We start from the raw sequence: 18,041 nt of genomic DNA, 5'->3' as shown, positions 1-18,041 counted from the left end.
TCATTATTTTTACTGCATATAAGCAGAACTGTGCCATGATTTATTTTACTTTAATTTTTGTAAATAGCTACATGAATCTTTTAACGCTTTTGTTGCCTATTAGGGCTGTAGCTTGGAGAGGTAGGACTGTAGCTCGGCGATGCCGGACTGTACTGAGGAGATGTAGGGCTATAGCTTGGAGACGTCGGGCTGTAGCTAGGAGATGTCGGGCTATAACTTGGGGATGTCGGGCTATAACTGGGTGATGTAGGGCTATAGCTAGGTGAAGTTGGACTGTAGCTGGGACTCGTTGGACTATAGCTAGGACTTGTTGGGCTGTAGCTCGGGCTAGTAGGGCTGTAGCTCGGGCTAGTAGGGCTGTAGCTCGGACTTGTTGGACTGTAACTTGGGCTAGTCGGGCTATAGCTTGGACTGGTGGGGCTGTAACTTGGACTAGTTGGGCTGTAGCTAGGCGAAGTGGGACTGTAGCTAGGTGATGTTGGACTGTAGCTCGGTGAAGTGGGGCTATAGCTCGGGCTTGTTGGACTGTAGCTTGGACTGGTAGGGCTGTAGCTTGGACTAGTTGGACTGTAGCTTGGGCTCGTTGGACTATAGCTTGGCGACGTCGGACTGTAGCTTGGCGATGTCGGACTGTAGCTTGGGCTAGTTGGCGAATATCCAGGCGAAGCACCATATGGGCTTGTAGGGGAATAACCAGGCGATGTTGGTGAATAACCTGGGGAAGTCGGTGAATATCCAGGACTTTCGGCAAATGGACTTTGTTCTGTGCGCCAGGGACTTGCACCGCTGGGAGTAGCTGCACCCAAGTTGCCCATTGGCGAAAACATTGGCTCAGCTGGGGACGAAGGGTGTGAAAAGTCGACCCATTGAGGGCTTCTCGAGTCGTACGGTGTAGCCATGCTTGGAGTCATGAAACCAGCACGTCCTGGAGTTACAAATCCAGGTAGGTCACCCGCCACTCCGTTGGGCATGATTCTTCTATTGTCATCTGGCAGCGTCTTCAACATATCCTCATCAAGCATAATATCGAATTCTCCAGTACCCAAAGGTGCTAGCTGTCCAAGCATGATGTTTTCGGCCACACCCTTGCAGTCATCGAGTTCACCAACAGCGGCTGCCTCGAGCAGAATTTCGACAGTTTCCTCAAAGGAACAACGCATCAATGCACCAGTCTCAGCTCTGTTGATACCATGTCTTGTAATAGCCATCAAGTGACCACGGTTCGTCATGACATCGCAGAGCAAAGCCAAGTGGCGGTAGTTCACATAAGAACCGTCGAATTCAATGACATTACGAAGTTCCTTGAGCAGAGCCTTTCTCGTAGCTTCAATACCCAGGACTTCCATAATTTCCACCGTGCTGTTCGAATACGTTCGACGCTCGTCCACACCTTCCTGACACATGACTTCTTGCAAATTATTACCATCGGTATCGAGACCCCATTCAGTAATCGTTTCGAATTCACCGTCCTTGTTAAGACGAGTATCCTTGCGTTCGACAATGTATACTTTTTGGATTCTCGGTATACCACGAAGGTTGATTGAGCTCAGCATGCTTGCTTCCAATTTACGCAAGAAGGTATCTTCTTCAGCTTTGCCTTCTACATCATCCATATCTTTGTCCTCATCTTCATCCGTCATAACACGGCAGCGTATGACAAGCTTGTCAGAGTTTTCATCGCTTCCGATAACATGCAGATCGTTTCGGAACTCCTCCTGGATCTTCTGAACGACCTCGGTGATATTCAGTCGTTTATCGATCATCATGCTACGATTGAGTTCTAGACGCAATAGCCATGGCGACACTCGTGTCACGACAGGCGAATTGTCGTCTTCAAGCTGATAGTAAGTATCGACGAAATCAGCATCCTCCTCAATTATTGTGTTTCGAGGATCAGGGTCGTAGAAGATCTCCGCACGTGATGTAACCTTCTGAAGAGTCGTGTGTTCCAGGCAAACTTGAACTTCTTTCGCCAGTTCAATACTGCTGGATCTTTGAGCATCCAACCATACTTCCAAGCGAGGTGTCTTGATGTTCTTCGCAACGTTGATGATTTCTTTGAGACGAGGTACACCAAGCGTAACGTTTTTACTGGAAACACCAGCATAGTGGAAAGTGTTCAAGGTCATTTGCGTTGCAGGTTCACCAATGGATTGTGCAGCAATTGTTCCAACCATTTCTCCAGGTGCGACCAGCGCAGCGTTGAAACGTGACTCAATTTCACCAAGGATCCTAGAACAATATGTTAGCTTCATTGTTTGATATAATAACCTTGTTTGGATTGCTTACCAGTCAAAGGCCTGAGAATTGAGGTGGTACTCCTCTACAACACGCTTCACTGAGAATGTAGACCGCAGTAACGTCTGGAAGAGCATTGTCGCATTCTTCTGTGCCTCTTCAGAGATCTTATCGTGTCCACGAACAACCAACAAGCGATTTGCGAGCTGGATAATACCATCCACGACTTGAAGAGGGTGAATGTCTGATGGTTTACGTGGGTCGATGTCAAAGAGTTGCTGTGCGTTCGTAATGAGACGCTGGAGATTTACGGGCAGCGGCCATTTATCTTCGCCGTTCTTGAACACTGTCCGAAGCTCTTCTCTGTCGCGGACCAATCGTTGGAATTCTCTATCCAGATAGTTATTCAACATCTCGTTTCCTGATATGTTCTTCAAGACCGTGCCATCAAGAGTGCCGGGACGGAAATCGTCTGTTGAGTTCAAATGGAAACGGCTCTCGAACTGTTCTTCTGTGCATCGTAGAGAAGGCAATTTTTGCTTTTCGACAAAACAGCCATCCAGACCGTCTTCACCGTACACCATCTGAATGATATCGCCAAGGGAGTTTCGGACAGTACCGTCGTATTTGACCATGACATCTTCCAGAGCCTTCACAAGACGACGTTGAATGTAACCGGTCTCTGCAGTCTTTACAGCAGTATCGATCAAACCTGTAATGTAGTTTTAAATAAAGAAAATTATATAACATCCATCTATAATCTTCATACCTTCACGACCACCCATAGCGTGGAAGAAAAATTCAGTTGGTGTCAAACCACGTAAATATGAGTTTTCGACAAATCCACGACTTTCAGGGCTGTGATCATCCTTCGAGAAGTGCGGAAGTGTGCGGTAATGGAAGCCGTATGGAATACGTTTGCCTTCGACGTTCTGCTGTCCGACACAAGCAGACATCTGTGAAATGTTGATAAAAGAGCCCTTTGAACCAGCGATGACCATTTGCTTGACATTGTTATCATCTTTCAAACTCTGCTGGGCCATTTTACCAGCATCGTCACGAGCCTTATTTAAAGTCTGGTTGACCTTGGCTTCGAAAGATTCTCTCAAAGTCATACCGGGTTGGACCTCGAGTTTATCCTGTTGAGCCGTCATAATAACTTCTTGCACTTGCTGTTTTGCTTGAGCAATAATATTCGTAATGGTCGCCATGGTAGCTTTGTCAGCGATCGTGTCGCCAATACCAATACTGAAACCATTTTGCAGCAGCCAGTAGTTGACTACTTGCTGAGCACCAGTCAAGAAGTTCTTTGCAGCTTCAGGTCCTTGCTCGTTCACAATCGTGTGTACAAGACCACCGCCTGCAGTACCGACAGTCTTTTTACATACGATACCGCAAATAAGTTCTCCATTTTCGATGATTACTCGAGTGTCGCCTGGAGAGATGAAGGTTGTTTCGCCGTCGGGGTGGGTGGAGTGGAAGGTCTGACAGTTGATGCCGCGAGGAATAACTAGCGACAAGATCTGCTTGCCCGTCCACATAGGCTTAGGTACCAAAATAGCCGGTGGAGGAATATAACCATCCCAGTTAGGAACCCACATGACGATATTCATCACCATATCTTTGGTCAAGAAGCAGTCGCGCAACGTAAATTTGCGGATGCCACAGAGAGTATCCTGGACGATACCCATCACCGGCTTGTTCGATTGAGGTGACACAATTTGTTTGGGTACCATACAGATTTCGGTGATCTCTGCACGCGTTTCCAAAGATTGTGGAACGTGTAAATTCATTTCATCACCATCGAAATCGGCATTGTAAGGCGTCGTGACAGAGAGGTTGAGACGGAAAGTAGAATACGGCATAACCCGTACCCTGTGACCCATCATAGACATCTTGTGAAGTGATGGTTGACGATTGAAAATAACCACGTCGCCATCGTTGATGTGACGTTCTACTTTGTATCCGTACTGTAGGGGTATCTCGCCAGCTCGTTTTCTGTAACGCAGATCGATACGTTCGCCGTTGTCGCGGATAACGTATTTTGCACCTGGATGTTCCAGTGGACCATTGCGCACCAAAGCCTGCAGCTTATCAATATTGTACGGAGTAACAATCTCAGGATAAGTCAAATTGCGTGCTATGCTTCGAGGAACGCCGACTTCGTCTAATTCAAGGTTTGGATCACCTGTAATTACTGTACGCGCAGAGAAATCGACACGCTTGCCCATCAGATTTCCACGAAGTCGTCCTTCTTTGCCCTTCAATCGAGCTCTGATAGATTTAAGCTAAAATTGAATGAGTTAATGAATTTCAATACCAGTTCCTATCTGTTGTCTTTCATAGAACATACCGGTCTACCAGATTTCTGTAATGCTTGAGGTTGTCCTGCAATGTCGTTATCCATATATGTGGCGATATGGAACTACAAGCATGATGTCTTAGGTTCTCACCCTTCTCTATCGCACTAACTATTAATTTACCTGCAAGAGTTGCTCAAATTCTGTTACAACATGTACAGGAGCACCCTCTGATTCACACCTTCGAACATTTGCATTGGCTTTGAGGATATCGGAGAGCTTGTGGGTCAAATCATCTTCTCCACGACTAGTACCATCCATTTGGATACTAGGTCGAACCTGTGGAGGCGGTACAGGTAGCACGGTAATAATCATCCATTCAGGTCGAGCGAACTCTTCCGAAAGTCCCATATCACGAATATCCTGATCCGAGATATTCTTCAAAATTTGCAGCACTCGGCTTGCAGTCAACAAAGTTCTTCCTTCGCCGCCACCCTCCTGTACGGAATTTAGAGAAGACATCCAGAGGCTTTAAAATGAAAGATACTTACTTCAGAGTTCTTTCCTCTGCTTTGTGCATACAACTTTAGACCATCTTTGCGAATTACAGGCTGCTTAAAACCACAACCACCGTGTACATGTTTTCTCTTGCCATCGGCGTTATCGCCATCATTCAGTCCATCTTCCATTTCTCCTCCTTCGCAGACCATCTTCATTTTTGCAAGGTCCCACACAGCTCTCAAACGGGCTTTAGGATCGCGGATCTTTCGAGCTCTGACAAATCGAGGGTTCGACTGACAAGATCATTAGTGACTGCCTGTGAACGTTAAGACAATGCATGTGACATACATCATCGACTTTCAACTTAGAGCAATGTACACAAACACATTCCAAAATCTTCTTGACCTTGCTCAAGAAACCTTTGATGTTCAATGGTAAAGTAAGGAGCTGCTAATGTCAACAGCATTTTCCAAATACATACCAATATGGAACACTGGCTTTGCAAGATCAATGTGGGCAAAGTGACCTGGACATTCTGCCATGCCTTCACCGCAGGTTTGGCACTTATAGTTGCGATCAATGGTGCCCATGAGAGGATCGAGTAAACCCCCAGATTTTGGCTTTTGTGTGCCTTCTTCGTATAGCTCTGGATATTCGATCTTTGCAACCGACATCGCTTTCTATTGAAAGTTGTGGATGAGAGGAACATGCTTCAAAGAAGCTTCCCTATGAAACATACAATTTCCTCTGGTGAAAGGATGCCGAACTGTACAGCATCGACACGACGGATCGGTGCCGAAGAATATGGAAAAGGATGTCCACTCATTGCTGGTGATTGTTATTATTTTTTTACAAGAATTGGCCGTGATTGGTAATGTAGAGTTGTTGAGCGAGATGTGAAATGCTTTTTTTCGATTATGAGCTTTTTTGGCGTGATTTATAATATTCGAAATTGGTCGTGTATTTCAGAATTGATCGTTGATCGTTATGGATTAAGTTGCAAAGTGTGAACGTTGGTAAATTTCGGGAACGGCTATCGAAGATCTTGATGTTCGAACTAAAGATTTCGTTCGAACAAAAGAGCTTGGCAGCCGCAGCAAAGGTTCGACGGTTGCTTTGAGAAGTAATGTCAACGTCATCGAATTTGAACACCGAAAAAATTGCACCCGCGAGGACGGATGGGATTCAGCTCCAGGCGCCGCAGTCATTAGCTAACGCACTTATATGAACAAATTCGCCCATTGTTATAGAGCGAGGGTAATAGATAGGTCTTTTAGCAGTTTCCTGGAACTTATCAGTATATGAAAACTATGGATACCGACATTACTTGACAAGTCATCCGAAAAATATAAAACACCCAGGTAGTCAGCAGACAGCGTGAGGGTAGGCCCAGCTAGTAATCTCATGAATAACTTTCTTTGTTTCTGCGCATCTCCATAACCACCCTGTTATTCCCATCCTGCATAGAGAGGTACTGAAGATATATCCATTGTTTCCGTTCTGAAACATGCATTTTTTAATTGGGCTGTGACAGAAAATGCGAAGCATGGCGGTTTTGACAGATACTTTTTCATATATAAATGGATACATAGCAATAGACATGAGCATAATTGAGGCTAATATTATGCATAATAATTTGCCATCACTTGCTGGAACGACTGCATGGGCAAACCTGCTTTCATGAAATCCACACTTACTTTTCGGGAAGCGGACCATAAAATATTGCATACGCTCCAAAAACAAAACTTTTTTCTTCACAGTGGCATAAACTATGAGAAGCCTTGTAGGTCTCTCGCATTGGGGCAGTCCGATCTCGGGATCGCAACCGAGATCCCGTGTATTTATTGCCAACGACTATGAAAATCAAGTTCTGTTCACAGCTTTCGAGGACGATCGGCAAAACGTCCGAGTTTTTGCGTGCGACGTATCGAGTGAAGGCGACAAGACCTTTTTGGAGCTCTGTAGGATACCTATCGATGCACACGATGGAAAAACGAGTCCCATTGTAAATATGACATACATCGCTGAACTGAGAACTTTGTGCATGGCACTTCGAAACGGTGATATTACGCTGATCAGCAAGGAGCGATTCGATAATGGACAGGAAGCGGTACGGCACAAATAGATAGAATATTTAGCGGCTTCTAATCATTTGTGCTAGCTTGAGATCGTTGGCACTGTTGATACAGGAATAGCTGCCATGAGCTGGAGCCCAGATCAGGACCTAATAGTCCTGATAACCGGTAACGATTTCAGCTACGCCAGAAATCTTAAGGTTACTGAGTACATCAATAATAGGCGCCAAAAATGTTCTTGAGATGACACTGGAGTTTGAAACTATTACTGAATTCCCCCTGCACGTTGAAGAACTAGGAGAAGGTTACTTATTGTTATTTTTGCACTGATCGAAAAACACACATATCTGACATTGTTCAACCTGTTAGGTGTTCAACACAGCGTCGGATGGGGAAAAAAAGAGACACAGTTCCATGGATCAGCTGGAAAGCAAGCGGCATTGAATAAAGTAGATACAAGCAAGTTCACAAAGTCGGAAGATGATGATGGATGTCCGCGGATTGCCTGGAGAGGAGATGGCAGCTACTTTGTATGCTCAGATGTTGATCCACGTAAAGGTGTGAAGGCGAAACAGGTTCCATACCTTTAAAGTTTTTAATCATGCCTCGATAGATGCTCGCGTCGCTCGTATATACAACAGAGAAGGTGTTCTTCAAAATACAAGCGAACCTGTCGACCGCCTAGAGCATGTTTTGGACTGGAGGTATGCTTTACGAGCAGTGATTACGGATCATGGAAGCTCAATAATGTTTCACAGACCATCTGGAAACTTGATTGTGTCAAGCCAAAGACTTCCTCATCGCCATGATATAGTATTCTTTGAAAGAAATGGTCTTAGACACGGCGAATTTACGTTGAGAGGAAACAAAGAACATAAAGTGCTAGAAGTTTCTTGGAACAGCGACTCGACAGTGCTTGCGATATGGTTGGAAATCAAGGTATCCGCAGACAAGTACAAGAAGTCCGGTAAGTTTGCTTATTAAAACTCGTCAAGCAATGCAATTAATTAATGGTTTCCCCAGTGCAACTCTGGACAATGAACAACTACCATTGGTACTTGAAGCAACATATCGTTTTCCCAGGAGAAATGGATATTTGCGGTTTCCATTGGGATTCTGAATCTCCATTATGCGCTCACATTGCCGATAGCAGTAAGTCTTTATTACTTATTTTCATCGCTGTCCTATATTGATATATCTCGAATTTCGACCCGGAAAGATGGCGCATATCACCGCTTTATTTATACCAGAGATGTCATTGCAAGCACCTCAACCGATGAGAGCAACCCAGGCTACGTTGCGGTCATAGATGGCTGTAAGCTCCATTCACGATTTTATGGGTTGACCATCCTCTAACTAATAATCTAAATAGCTTCTATCCTCTTGACTCCATTCAGCTATCAGAATGTTCCTCCTCCTATGTCTGCTCTAACATTATCTGTCGAGGATAACGTTCAAATGATCGCTTTCGGTCCTACAAAGTCTTCGCGAAAAATTGCAGCAGTAACCAATCAGTCGATCTCGTTCCATGAACTTCCAGAGGATGGCCGAGGCCAAGTGCAAAAGCTTTGCGAGAGTCCTCTACCGTATGTATAATCGGGAAGATATCTTTTTTGGGGAGATCTACTAACTATTTTTAAACACGATCAGAAAAACTATCATCAGACAATTGCAATGGGTCGAGGAAAATACCGTTGCCTTTGCTCAGTTTGATACCGAACTAGGAGAAGATTTGATCGTGTTTGCAAACATATGTCTCGATACTGGTGCTTTGGAGACTGTCGCCACAAAAGCTATAACCGGGGGAATTGGCAGGCTTTATCATAACGTCAACACAAAGGATACAATCATAGAGGACAATGCTGGAAAAGTCTACAAAGGTAACTACGTACGCCCTTCAACCCGTCAATAAATGAATCTAATATAATTTTTTTTCCAGCGGAGCTCACCCCTGATGGTCAGGTCTGTCTGGAGGAGCGTATTCAATTGCCTACATTCTGCACTTGGATTGCAACAGCTCGAGTAGGACGCAGCGTAGATACTGTTGAGGTGAGATATATTTCCTACGATTGTTTTTGCTCATTTTTCCTAACTCGACTGTGTTCCAGGATGTAATTATAGCTTTGACCGAGCGTGGAAAGCTGTATGGAAATGATAGATTGCTTTCTTCTGAATGTACTTCATTCTTTTTGAGAAGCGATTGGCTGGTATACACAACTACTAGCCATACCGCGCGCTTCCTTCCTTTAGATATCGATTTCGAAAGTAAGTGCCTGCTATTTTGCACAAACAAGTAGACAATTCTGACGATATCTATAGATTTCAAGCTCGATGATACAGCCCCAGATGCTAATGATGAATCCTATAGACGCGTCGAGCGTGGTTCGAAGATTGTTTTGGCCACACACTCGAAGCCATCCCTTATTCTTCAGGTAACATCCCTGTGCACGATTTAGACCAAGTTTTATATTGGCTAAATGCTGCACATTAGATGCCGCGTGGTAACCTGGAGACAATTAATCCAAGAGCATTCGTGCTTGCATCGATTCGTGAAAATTTGAAATGGTAATATCTTGCAATATCTTTGTTATGCGTTTTATCCTAACATCGTTCAGTTCAAATTATCGAACTGCCTTCTTGGCTTGTCGCAGAAACAGAATTGATCTGAACATTCTGTTCGATGAAGATCCTGAAAAGTTCTTTGAAAACGTGCCAAAGTTCATAGAGCAAATTCCAGAAGTGGACCATTTGAACCTGTTCTTATCCAATTTGCGGTAAGACTGAACTGGTGCATTGTTGGAGTAGAGCTTATCTGATTTCTTCTTCAGAGATGACGATAGCACGCTAAAGATTTATCATCACGCTGCACGTCCTGCAATCCAACACAATGACGAAATGTAAATTATCAGTGACGCCGGCTGTTGCAAAAGGATGCTAATATATTATGACATCTAGTATGACCAAAGTAAACAGAATATGTCGAGCTTTCCGTGAAGTTCTCATGGAACGTGGACGCGACCAATACATGCAATCGATATTGTCCACATATGTCAAGAGCAAACCGCCAGAACTTGAGTCTGCACTCTCGTTGCTGTCCGAGATCAGAGGTAATCTGTGTACTTATCACGTTGCATTTTCAACGCATCACTGAATGTATGACATAGAAACCGACATCAATGCTGCTGAAGAGGCTCTCCGCTACACCATATTCCTGTGCGATGCTGAGAAGTTGTATAACGTTGCTCTGGGCATGTATAACTTCCCTCTCGTCCTCATGGTGGCACAGCAAGCACAAAAGGTACATAGTATCGCTCATCGATATGTCCTCTGGTCATCTAAACGTATGCGCTCTTTAGGATCCTCGTGAATATTTGCCATTTTTGCAGGGCTTGCAAAAGCTGGAGAAATTCTATCAACGTTACAAGATTGATGATCATTTGAAGCGTTATGAAAAAGCCTTAAGAAACCTCAGTCGAGCGGGTATGTCTGCCGAGTCTTATTCATATAAGAACCTCATATTTATAGTTTCGAAAAGGTGATGATCATTTCGATGAATTACTGCAATATATGCAGCAGCATTCTCTGTATCTCGTTGCCCTGGAAGAATATAACACGAGACCTGACAAGAAGAAGGTGCGTGTATGGATGCCAAATGAAAAAAAAAGCACGAGTATTGAGTTTTTGTCACTGCAGATAATCTTGAATCTTTACGGTGAATACTTGGTGGAAACAAATGCACATGCAGAAGCTGGCATAGGTAAATCAATAAGCTGCAATCCATTTAACTCTTTGTCGCTTATTGATATCTTGATTGTCAGTCTTTAAATTGGCCAAGGAACCTGGAAAAGCTTTGAATGCCTATAAACTTGCTGATGCATGGCGAGAAGTGTTTGCTTTGGCAGGAGAGATGCAACTGACTGAGCAGGAGATACAGGATCTTGCTTATACAATGATCGGTAGGATTGACTGTATTCATACCTAAAGGACAGATTTGTTAACTTTATGTGAAGAGCAACTCAAGGACAAGCGAAGATATCAAGATGCTGCTACAGTCGCCTGCGAATATGCGAAGGTAAACTTTGCAATAGGTGTATACGATTGAACGGTATTCATCTTGGAAACAGGACGTAGAAGAAGCTATCGAATGCTTGTTGAAGGGCAGTCATTGGCAGGAAGCTGTTCGCTTGGTAAGCATAGACATGCCTGGATTCTGCAATGCCGTTATCCTGAACATCATTGCGTAGAGCTACTCTCGTAACCGACGTGACCTAATTGAAACCCACGTTAAACCTGGAATTGTTGAAGGCAAGGCCTATCAAAAGGACACACTCAAAGGCGAGATACTGACTGCGTATTAACATACAGGATTCAATATTATGAACGATGATATTGACGACATGATCAACCAATTCAACAAACAAACTGCACGCTTAAAGGAGCTGCGAGAGAAGAAACCTGAAATAGGTATGTACAGATCGAGTATTACATGTATAACAGTATTTGATAACACAATCTTTAGGTCCTGATCTTCCACCGGACGAATCTCTTGATAATATCGACATGTTCTCGGATACAACATCAATGTACAGCCAGTTTACGCGCTACACACAGGCTACATCGCGTATATCTACAGTATCTTCCGTCTCCTCTACGGGCAGCCGGTACGTCAAATTTACATGTACAGCTAACATTTTACTAATTCTGTGTTATTTTTGGTCAGAAAAACTTCAAAGCTGCGTCGTAAGGAACAACGGAAACGAGAGCGTGGCAAAAAGGGCACTATCTTTGAAGAAGAGTACCTTGTTAATTCCCTCAAGCGTTTGTACGAGCGGGCAAGTAATCTGCAAGGTACGCAAACTATTTTTCTGCATTTGATCATATATTGTCGTTGTAACAAGTTTCCACTATAGTCGATGTTCATGAACTGCTTTCTGCTATGGTGCCTTTCGAATATGTCGACGAAGCAAAGGCGATTCAGACGAAGTTTGGTGAATTTTTGGAATCTCTTGGATCCGCTGTGGATACCATATTTGTACCATTAAGGATTGCCGCCGGTCGGGTAAGCAAGCAACCTTCGAAATAACCATCCTACGCGCTCTCTAACGGGAATCCGAATAGTTTGCATCACCCGAGGAATATGAAGCGTTCAAGGAACCCGTTGTTATAGAAAAGCCCAAGATGGCTGACCACAAATGGAAGTTAGCTATTCTGAGTTAAAGCAGACGAGATACCTTCGTCGACACACACAACACTTTCCTTTTGTCTTTTGTTTCTGAATATCACATAAATCTGTAAAATGGTAATCGTCCACAACTCTTTATACGTACATTCCTTGGTCATCAACTGGCAATCTCGTGTACTTGCAGGAGTTTCTTTTTGGACGCAAGAAGACGCCAGCTGAAATGCTGCGTCAGCATCAACGTACTATTACTAAGGCACAACGCGAACTCGATCGCGAGAGAGAGCGTCTTGAACGTCAGGAAAAGAAACTTATTGCAGATATTAAGAAGTCTGCCAAGGCGAACCAAATGGTAAATAATCATATTTGCAGCTTCGCCAAGAATATACATATGCCTGATACGAGCTTGGCGTAGAGCGCGTGTAAAGTCATGGCAAAGGATCTTGTACGCACCCGACGATACATTCAAAAGTTTTATCAGATGAAAACACAGCTTCAGGCCGTCGGATTGCGTATCCAGGTAAAAGAGCTATTAGTGAACACCGTCGATGGAGGTCAGTATAGCTGATCGGGTATGCAACAGACCTTGCGATCCAATCAGCAAATGGCTGAAGCAATGCGTGGTGCGACGAAGGCTATGTCGTCCATGAACAGACAGATGAACCTGCCAAAAATACAACAAATTATGATGGAATTTGAGAAGGAAAGCGAGATCATGGATATGAAGGAGGAAATGATGGGTGATGCCATCGACGATGTTGTGGAAGAAGAGGATGACGAGATCGAAAGCGAAGAAATTGTAAACAAAGTTCTCGATGAAATTGGTATCAGCTTGAACCAGGAGGTAAGATATTTACAAACAAGATAGCATTTGCTAGTGCTACATTATTTCTGCTCTCTGTTTAGCTGGTGGAAGCACCAACTGGTATCAAGCAATCTACTCCTGTTGCAAGCAACGAAAGAATTCCACAAGCAGAGGGACTCTCAGCAGATGATGCTGCATTGCAAGCACGATTGGATAATCTACGAAGAGAATAAGTCCAAGTAATACCCCTTCCTCACAACGACTCAGCTCTCGTTTCCTTGTCTTTGTGCATTCCTGCCGAATTTTGTACAATTCTTTAATTACATATATATTGTTTCAATGTTACAAGGTCTCTGCACTCTAAGTGAGCTTCGTGTAACTCGGTGGTGCATAACGGCGCTTGATGATTTTTGCAATGTACAGCGGAAAACTGCTGACTGCGGTGATAACGGCAACTTTCCAAACAAAACGCGTTGTCAAGATAAAAGACATGTCTAATATAGATAGTGTTTAGTGACGATTTCTGTAGATATCACGACGCTGTACCCACCAAAGTATGTAGGTAGGAGCCACATGCTTCCAATATAAATAAGCATTGTAACAACCTCAGCGATAACCATGATACGGTGCCTAGTATAAACTGTAAGCTACTTCCGTAAGAAATTCAGAAATAACGAGCATACCATGTATTTATCTCCAAGGCAACCATGAGTAATTCGTTGAAAATCAGGGCAGTAAAGGAGATGGCGACAATGTGAATAAACTCCTCTTCAAAGAGGAGAATTGAGAGCACCATGATTGCACCACCTATCAGGGACGTAAATCAAAATTTTCTATCTCTATTCTGCAGGGAACAAGCTTCCACTGACCTTGATATACGCTGATAAGTAGCCAGGTGAAGAATGTTCGGTATGATAATGATCGACCCTTAAAGACTTGTTCAGTAGATTGTCTGCACAAAATTATGTAGTCCTTACCTTTGTCAGCTCTTTGTATAGCTCCGGATAGAGCATTGCAATATCCTCGCTGACATCTTGATCCAAGACCAGTGAGAAAACCGGTGCCATAGTGTAAATAGTTGCATACCTACAGATGAATGTTACGGTATGCTCTTAACGCAGGAACTTGACGTCTTACCCGACTATCAGCATGCCTTGATATATTGCAATAGGAGCAAAGTAAAATAAAGCTGAGAATACTGCTTGCATAACCGATATAATGAGACCACGATGAATCACAAATTGTGATAGTTTAGCTGAGCGCTTGTAGCTATTTCGACCATGCCATACTATAAGCGTTCCCATGTTAGATCGTCACGGTTACTAGCTGCAACTCATTCATTGCACATACACATAAGCTTCGTTATATGGCTGAACTGCGTCACAGAAAAATCAGCAGCCAATGATGCTTGACGGCCTTCTTTACCCACGATACCGATACCTTGAGAAATAAGAGTAAGTCTATGGATACTATTTGCATCTAATCCGGTTGCCCTTAACACTTACCGACGTTAGCAGCCTGAATCATGCTCACATCGTTGCCTCCATCTCCAATACAGAGGACACGTTTCTGGGTATATTGTCTAATCAGGCGTGTAATTTCGGCCTGTACAGTGGAGTTAATTTCTGATTATACGAAAAACTTGGCACTTTTGTATACCTTTTGTGTTGGAGAACATCGACAACAAACTACAGCTGGTAACAGCGTGGCGACATCCATAAACTCATCTCTGAAGTAATCTAGACAAAGCTAAATTATCAAAGATTATTGGAGATCAGCATAAATAGCAGTCGATAACTAGCGTGTTCTCACGTCGAATATCAAATTACCTGCAAGGAAACGCCATCAATAACCAAACAGCAATCCGCTTTTGATCGCAAATTATCGAGCTCGTTCAATATTTCTGCTGGCGTGCTTACTTTAAGGAGATGTTAGCGAATAAGAGCTATAGAATATAGGAGCTTGATCCGTACATTTAGCTACTTGGTGGATTTGTTGATTTCGAGACACGAGTTTGGAGGAAACGGCAATGCAAGTAGCGGTTTCAATTTTATCGCCTAGATACGATAACCCGAAGTTCAATTCGAAGTAGAATTCATTTTGATCTCCATGGTATACCTGTCAGCATCCAAATACGCAATCCAGCGTTACGCAGCTGTTCCAATGTATTTTTAACACCGTCTTGAAGCTTATCCTCCACGCCGGTAAGACCGAGTAATTCCAGATCAGTCTCCAAGACGCCCTCAATAACGGCTTGCTTCTTTGCGTTTCGATCATGTATAGAAACCTCTGCTTCCTGGTAACTATAAATATTTGTCAGCTGCACACGTTCATAACATCATAATGGTAACGTATCGTGACTCACCGAACACGGAATTCTTCGTACATCTCGTCAGAGAGTCGTTTCCTTGCAACGACGAGTGTTCGAAGACCCTCTCTGGCCATATTGTCACACTCTTCATCTAGCCTATATCTTGATGAGTATTCACTGTAGAACAAACGAGAAAACCTTCGACTTACCAATCATTGTATTGCACAATCGTACTCATGACTACATCTGCTCCTTTCTCATAGAACGTAATTTCGTTTGTCTGTCTGTCGCGTATGACTATACCCATTCTCTTAGTTTCGCTAGTAAATGGAAATATATGAAGAACGTCGTAATCGAGCAGTTCGCTTGTCGTATTAACACGTAGTTGAATGCTATTCACGTCTCGTGCGACCAAAGTCAGGCCCATCTGTTCTGTCCATTTCACGATAGCGACTTCATCAGGGCTAGAAGCTTGATAAGTGATATCTTCGTCCACGCTTATGACCGGCGTGACCTGTCCAAATCATGTACCAGGTTTAATAATGGTTCGAGCTCATTGATAATTTCTACTTACATTGTGACACAGTGCAAGGGCCTGCACGATATCCTTCACGCGCGATGCAATGTTTCTTCTTCCTTTTCCAGACACGCCGACAACGTTTCCTCCAGCTTGGTACATGGCTATCGGTATATTTCAGTACAAATTGATTCGACATGCTAGTGAGATCACATTCACCTTCCTCCTGTTGGCCAAAGGCAGTAGCCAAGTGGGTCATGATCTCATCCATTGTATCTAAACTGTAAGACATTGTGCCCATATGCAGCTTTTTAAGCTCCATATCTATGAACTTGAAATGAGTCCATTGGCTGATGTACACATTGAAAATAGTTGTACTGACCATTCTTTGTCAACGTTCCTGTCTTATCCGACAAAAGATAACCAATTCTTCCAAGCTCCTCCGGTAAGGTACTTGTACGGACTATTGTCCCTTCAATATCTTCGTCACCTTCAATTTGTCGTGCATAGACCGTTTTGCCCATATCCAGATTGACTCTCAGACTGATAGGTATAATAGACGAAAACAGGATCAAGAAACGGAATACATAGATGTACCAGAGACCGTGGAAGCCATTGAGGCCGACCATAGCGATACTTAGGGCAAGAGTGACGATAAAAAGTACCTATTACTAGCTTAAGCATTGCTGGCTTCTTTCCTGTCTTATTTTGATGAACATACCTTCGCCAGTCTATTGATCTCTTGATCTAAAAGACCAACTTTGGTTCTGGGATGGTTCGTGTTCATGACAGCTCGGGTATCTTTTCCAGTATAAATCACAAAACCGACCGCTGAACCTGAGGCGAGGACGGTATTTGTCCACAATGTATTTTCGATGCTCAGTGGTTCTCTTTGCTCAATGCCGGTATCCTCGTCGATATGCGTAAAAGTCCCAAGGAAGCTGTGAATATCTTTGTGAGGAGAGTCCGCTAATGCAATATAATCTATTAGTTGCGAACGTTGTCTGAAGAAAATGAAGAATATTTACCATAAATTTCTCCTCGTACATTGACAAGAGACGAATCCGATGGTAATCTCTGCAATGAAGGCACAGCAAGTCGTAGTTTCCAATCCGTTTCACCATCCAATTGATCTGTTCTGATGAAACAAGCACCGCTATCCTCGGTCGTTCGTAGTAATATCATATCGGCCGGTATCTTTCAGAGATGAGCAATTGTATCAAGTATGCATAGATGGTAGCTCAGCTTACTCTCTGGTCTTTACGGATGACAATCATGTCACCGACCCGTATCTTAGAACTTGGGATGCTGCGAGGGCCGGTGGGCGTCAAGATTTGATACAATTGCGAATTTGCTTCCTTATCTCGTTTGAAGCGTTGGTAATCGTCCACTGCCTCTTTACTGATGGTGATAAGCAGCACAAAACAGAGTGGTCCAAAGTATGTAAAAATATAGCCGATTTTCAGGGCGGGAACGAATTGGGATAATGCGACTAGAAGGAAATAGAGGTTGAAAAATACAACGAACTATGCAAACTGGGATTAGGGCACGGACGGACTTCTAGCATGAATATGTATATTACCTGTTCGCAGAGGACCAGAGGCAAAAATGTAATGACATTATATTTTTGATTGACAATGATGTTCGGCGCATACTTTTTTTTCTGTTTATCTGGAATCATGCATCAGACAATCAGAGCATGAGACTTATGATATCAATCTTGCAAAAAGCCTACCTTCAGCTTGTAAAGATATCGTTCTTGGCTTTTGCTTTTGAGATCGCCCCCAGAACCAAAACCTTTTTTGTGTTCTTGGTTCTTCTTCTGCTTGATGTCTTCCAGTTAACGACGCAGATTCCTATTGAGAATACTTTGTAAAAGCCAAAACTGGATAAGGACTTTCTAAAGCAAGACTCACGCCAAGCTCTTCGTCTATAAGTGGATCTTCATCGCTGTGTATAGAATCTGATGTTCTGTATTTTCTGCTATTTGAGGCACGGTCGGTAAACGGCATGAGTTTGCGAAGCTCGATGGATCGGCTTCCTCGACGCATAACAACTACTCGGGTAGGCGTGGCCCCCTTTGACAGTGGAGAAACCGGAAGTAGATTTGGCAGG

General features: G+C 43.5%; 4 protein-coding genes across 4 annotated transcripts; 2 read left to right on the top strand and 2 right to left on the bottom strand.

Annotated features, from left to right (window-relative positions):
- Positions 1 to 80: 80 nt before the first annotated feature.
- VTP01DRAFT_7327 (DNA-directed RNA polymerase II subunit RPB1) lies at positions 81 to 5,865 on the bottom strand (the record flags this gene model as incomplete). Its single annotated transcript, XM_069386327.1, has 9 exons — positions 81 to 2,232; positions 2,290 to 2,950; positions 3,008 to 4,526; positions 4,592 to 4,663; positions 4,722 to 5,036; positions 5,090 to 5,332; positions 5,388 to 5,458; positions 5,521 to 5,719; positions 5,779 to 5,865. 9 exons carry the CDS (start codon positions 5,863 to 5,865, stop codon positions 81 to 83), a joined length of 5,319 nt encoding a protein of 1,772 aa, XP_069241793.1.
- Positions 5,866 to 6,810: 945 nt separating this feature from the next.
- VTP01DRAFT_7326 (uncharacterized protein) lies at positions 6,811 to 12,331 on the top strand (the record flags this gene model as incomplete). The annotated part of the gene is made up of 30 exons (XM_069386326.1): positions 6,811 to 7,149; positions 7,201 to 7,282; positions 7,338 to 7,418; positions 7,484 to 7,672; positions 7,728 to 7,818; positions 7,873 to 8,081; positions 8,138 to 8,266; positions 8,334 to 8,429; positions 8,487 to 8,700; positions 8,765 to 8,994; positions 9,054 to 9,163; positions 9,223 to 9,379; positions 9,434 to 9,546; positions 9,606 to 9,679; positions 9,730 to 9,888; positions 9,943 to 10,011; positions 10,070 to 10,221; positions 10,279 to 10,412; positions 10,471 to 10,594; positions 10,650 to 10,747; positions 10,808 to 10,871; positions 10,933 to 11,070; positions 11,125 to 11,186; positions 11,239 to 11,301; positions 11,359 to 11,419; positions 11,480 to 11,578; positions 11,634 to 11,775; positions 11,835 to 11,962; positions 12,025 to 12,173; positions 12,233 to 12,331. 30 exons carry the CDS (start codon positions 6,811 to 6,813, stop codon positions 12,329 to 12,331), a joined length of 3,855 nt encoding a protein of 1,284 aa, XP_069241792.1.
- Positions 12,332 to 12,410: 79 nt separating this feature from the next.
- VTP01DRAFT_7325 (uncharacterized protein) lies at positions 12,411 to 13,331 on the top strand (the record flags this gene model as incomplete). Its single annotated transcript, XM_069386325.1, has 5 exons — positions 12,411 to 12,413; positions 12,481 to 12,645; positions 12,709 to 12,813; positions 12,877 to 13,137; positions 13,200 to 13,331. 5 exons carry the CDS (start codon positions 12,411 to 12,413, stop codon positions 13,329 to 13,331), a joined length of 666 nt encoding a protein of 221 aa, XP_069241791.1.
- Positions 13,332 to 13,458: 127 nt separating this feature from the next.
- On the bottom strand, positions 13,459 to 17,977 carry VTP01DRAFT_7324 (uncharacterized protein; the record flags this gene model as incomplete). Its single annotated transcript, XM_069386324.1, has 23 exons — positions 13,459 to 13,592; positions 13,649 to 13,728; positions 13,782 to 13,905; positions 13,968 to 14,025; positions 14,076 to 14,184; positions 14,236 to 14,386; positions 14,449 to 14,538; positions 14,604 to 14,703; positions 14,758 to 14,847; positions 14,928 to 15,016; positions 15,072 to 15,155; positions 15,217 to 15,401; positions 15,464 to 15,565; positions 15,619 to 15,923; positions 15,984 to 16,090; positions 16,146 to 16,250; positions 16,309 to 16,591; positions 16,648 to 16,895; positions 16,955 to 17,123; positions 17,177 to 17,452; positions 17,509 to 17,597; positions 17,662 to 17,782; positions 17,843 to 17,977. 23 exons carry the CDS (start codon positions 17,975 to 17,977, stop codon positions 13,459 to 13,461), a joined length of 3,234 nt encoding a protein of 1,077 aa, XP_069241790.1.
- Positions 17,978 to 18,041: the final 64 nt, after the last annotated feature.

Source organism: Rhizomucor pusillus, assembly GCF_041956525.1.
Source record: "Rhizomucor pusillus strain CBS 183.67 unplaced genomic scaffold VTP01scaffold_4, whole genome shotgun sequence".
Taxonomy (NCBI): domain Eukaryota; kingdom Fungi; phylum Mucoromycota; class Mucoromycetes; order Mucorales; family Lichtheimiaceae; genus Rhizomucor; species Rhizomucor pusillus.
The sequence above is the reverse complement of the archived record's forward strand: the minus strand, read 5'-3'. Positions and strand labels throughout refer to the sequence as shown.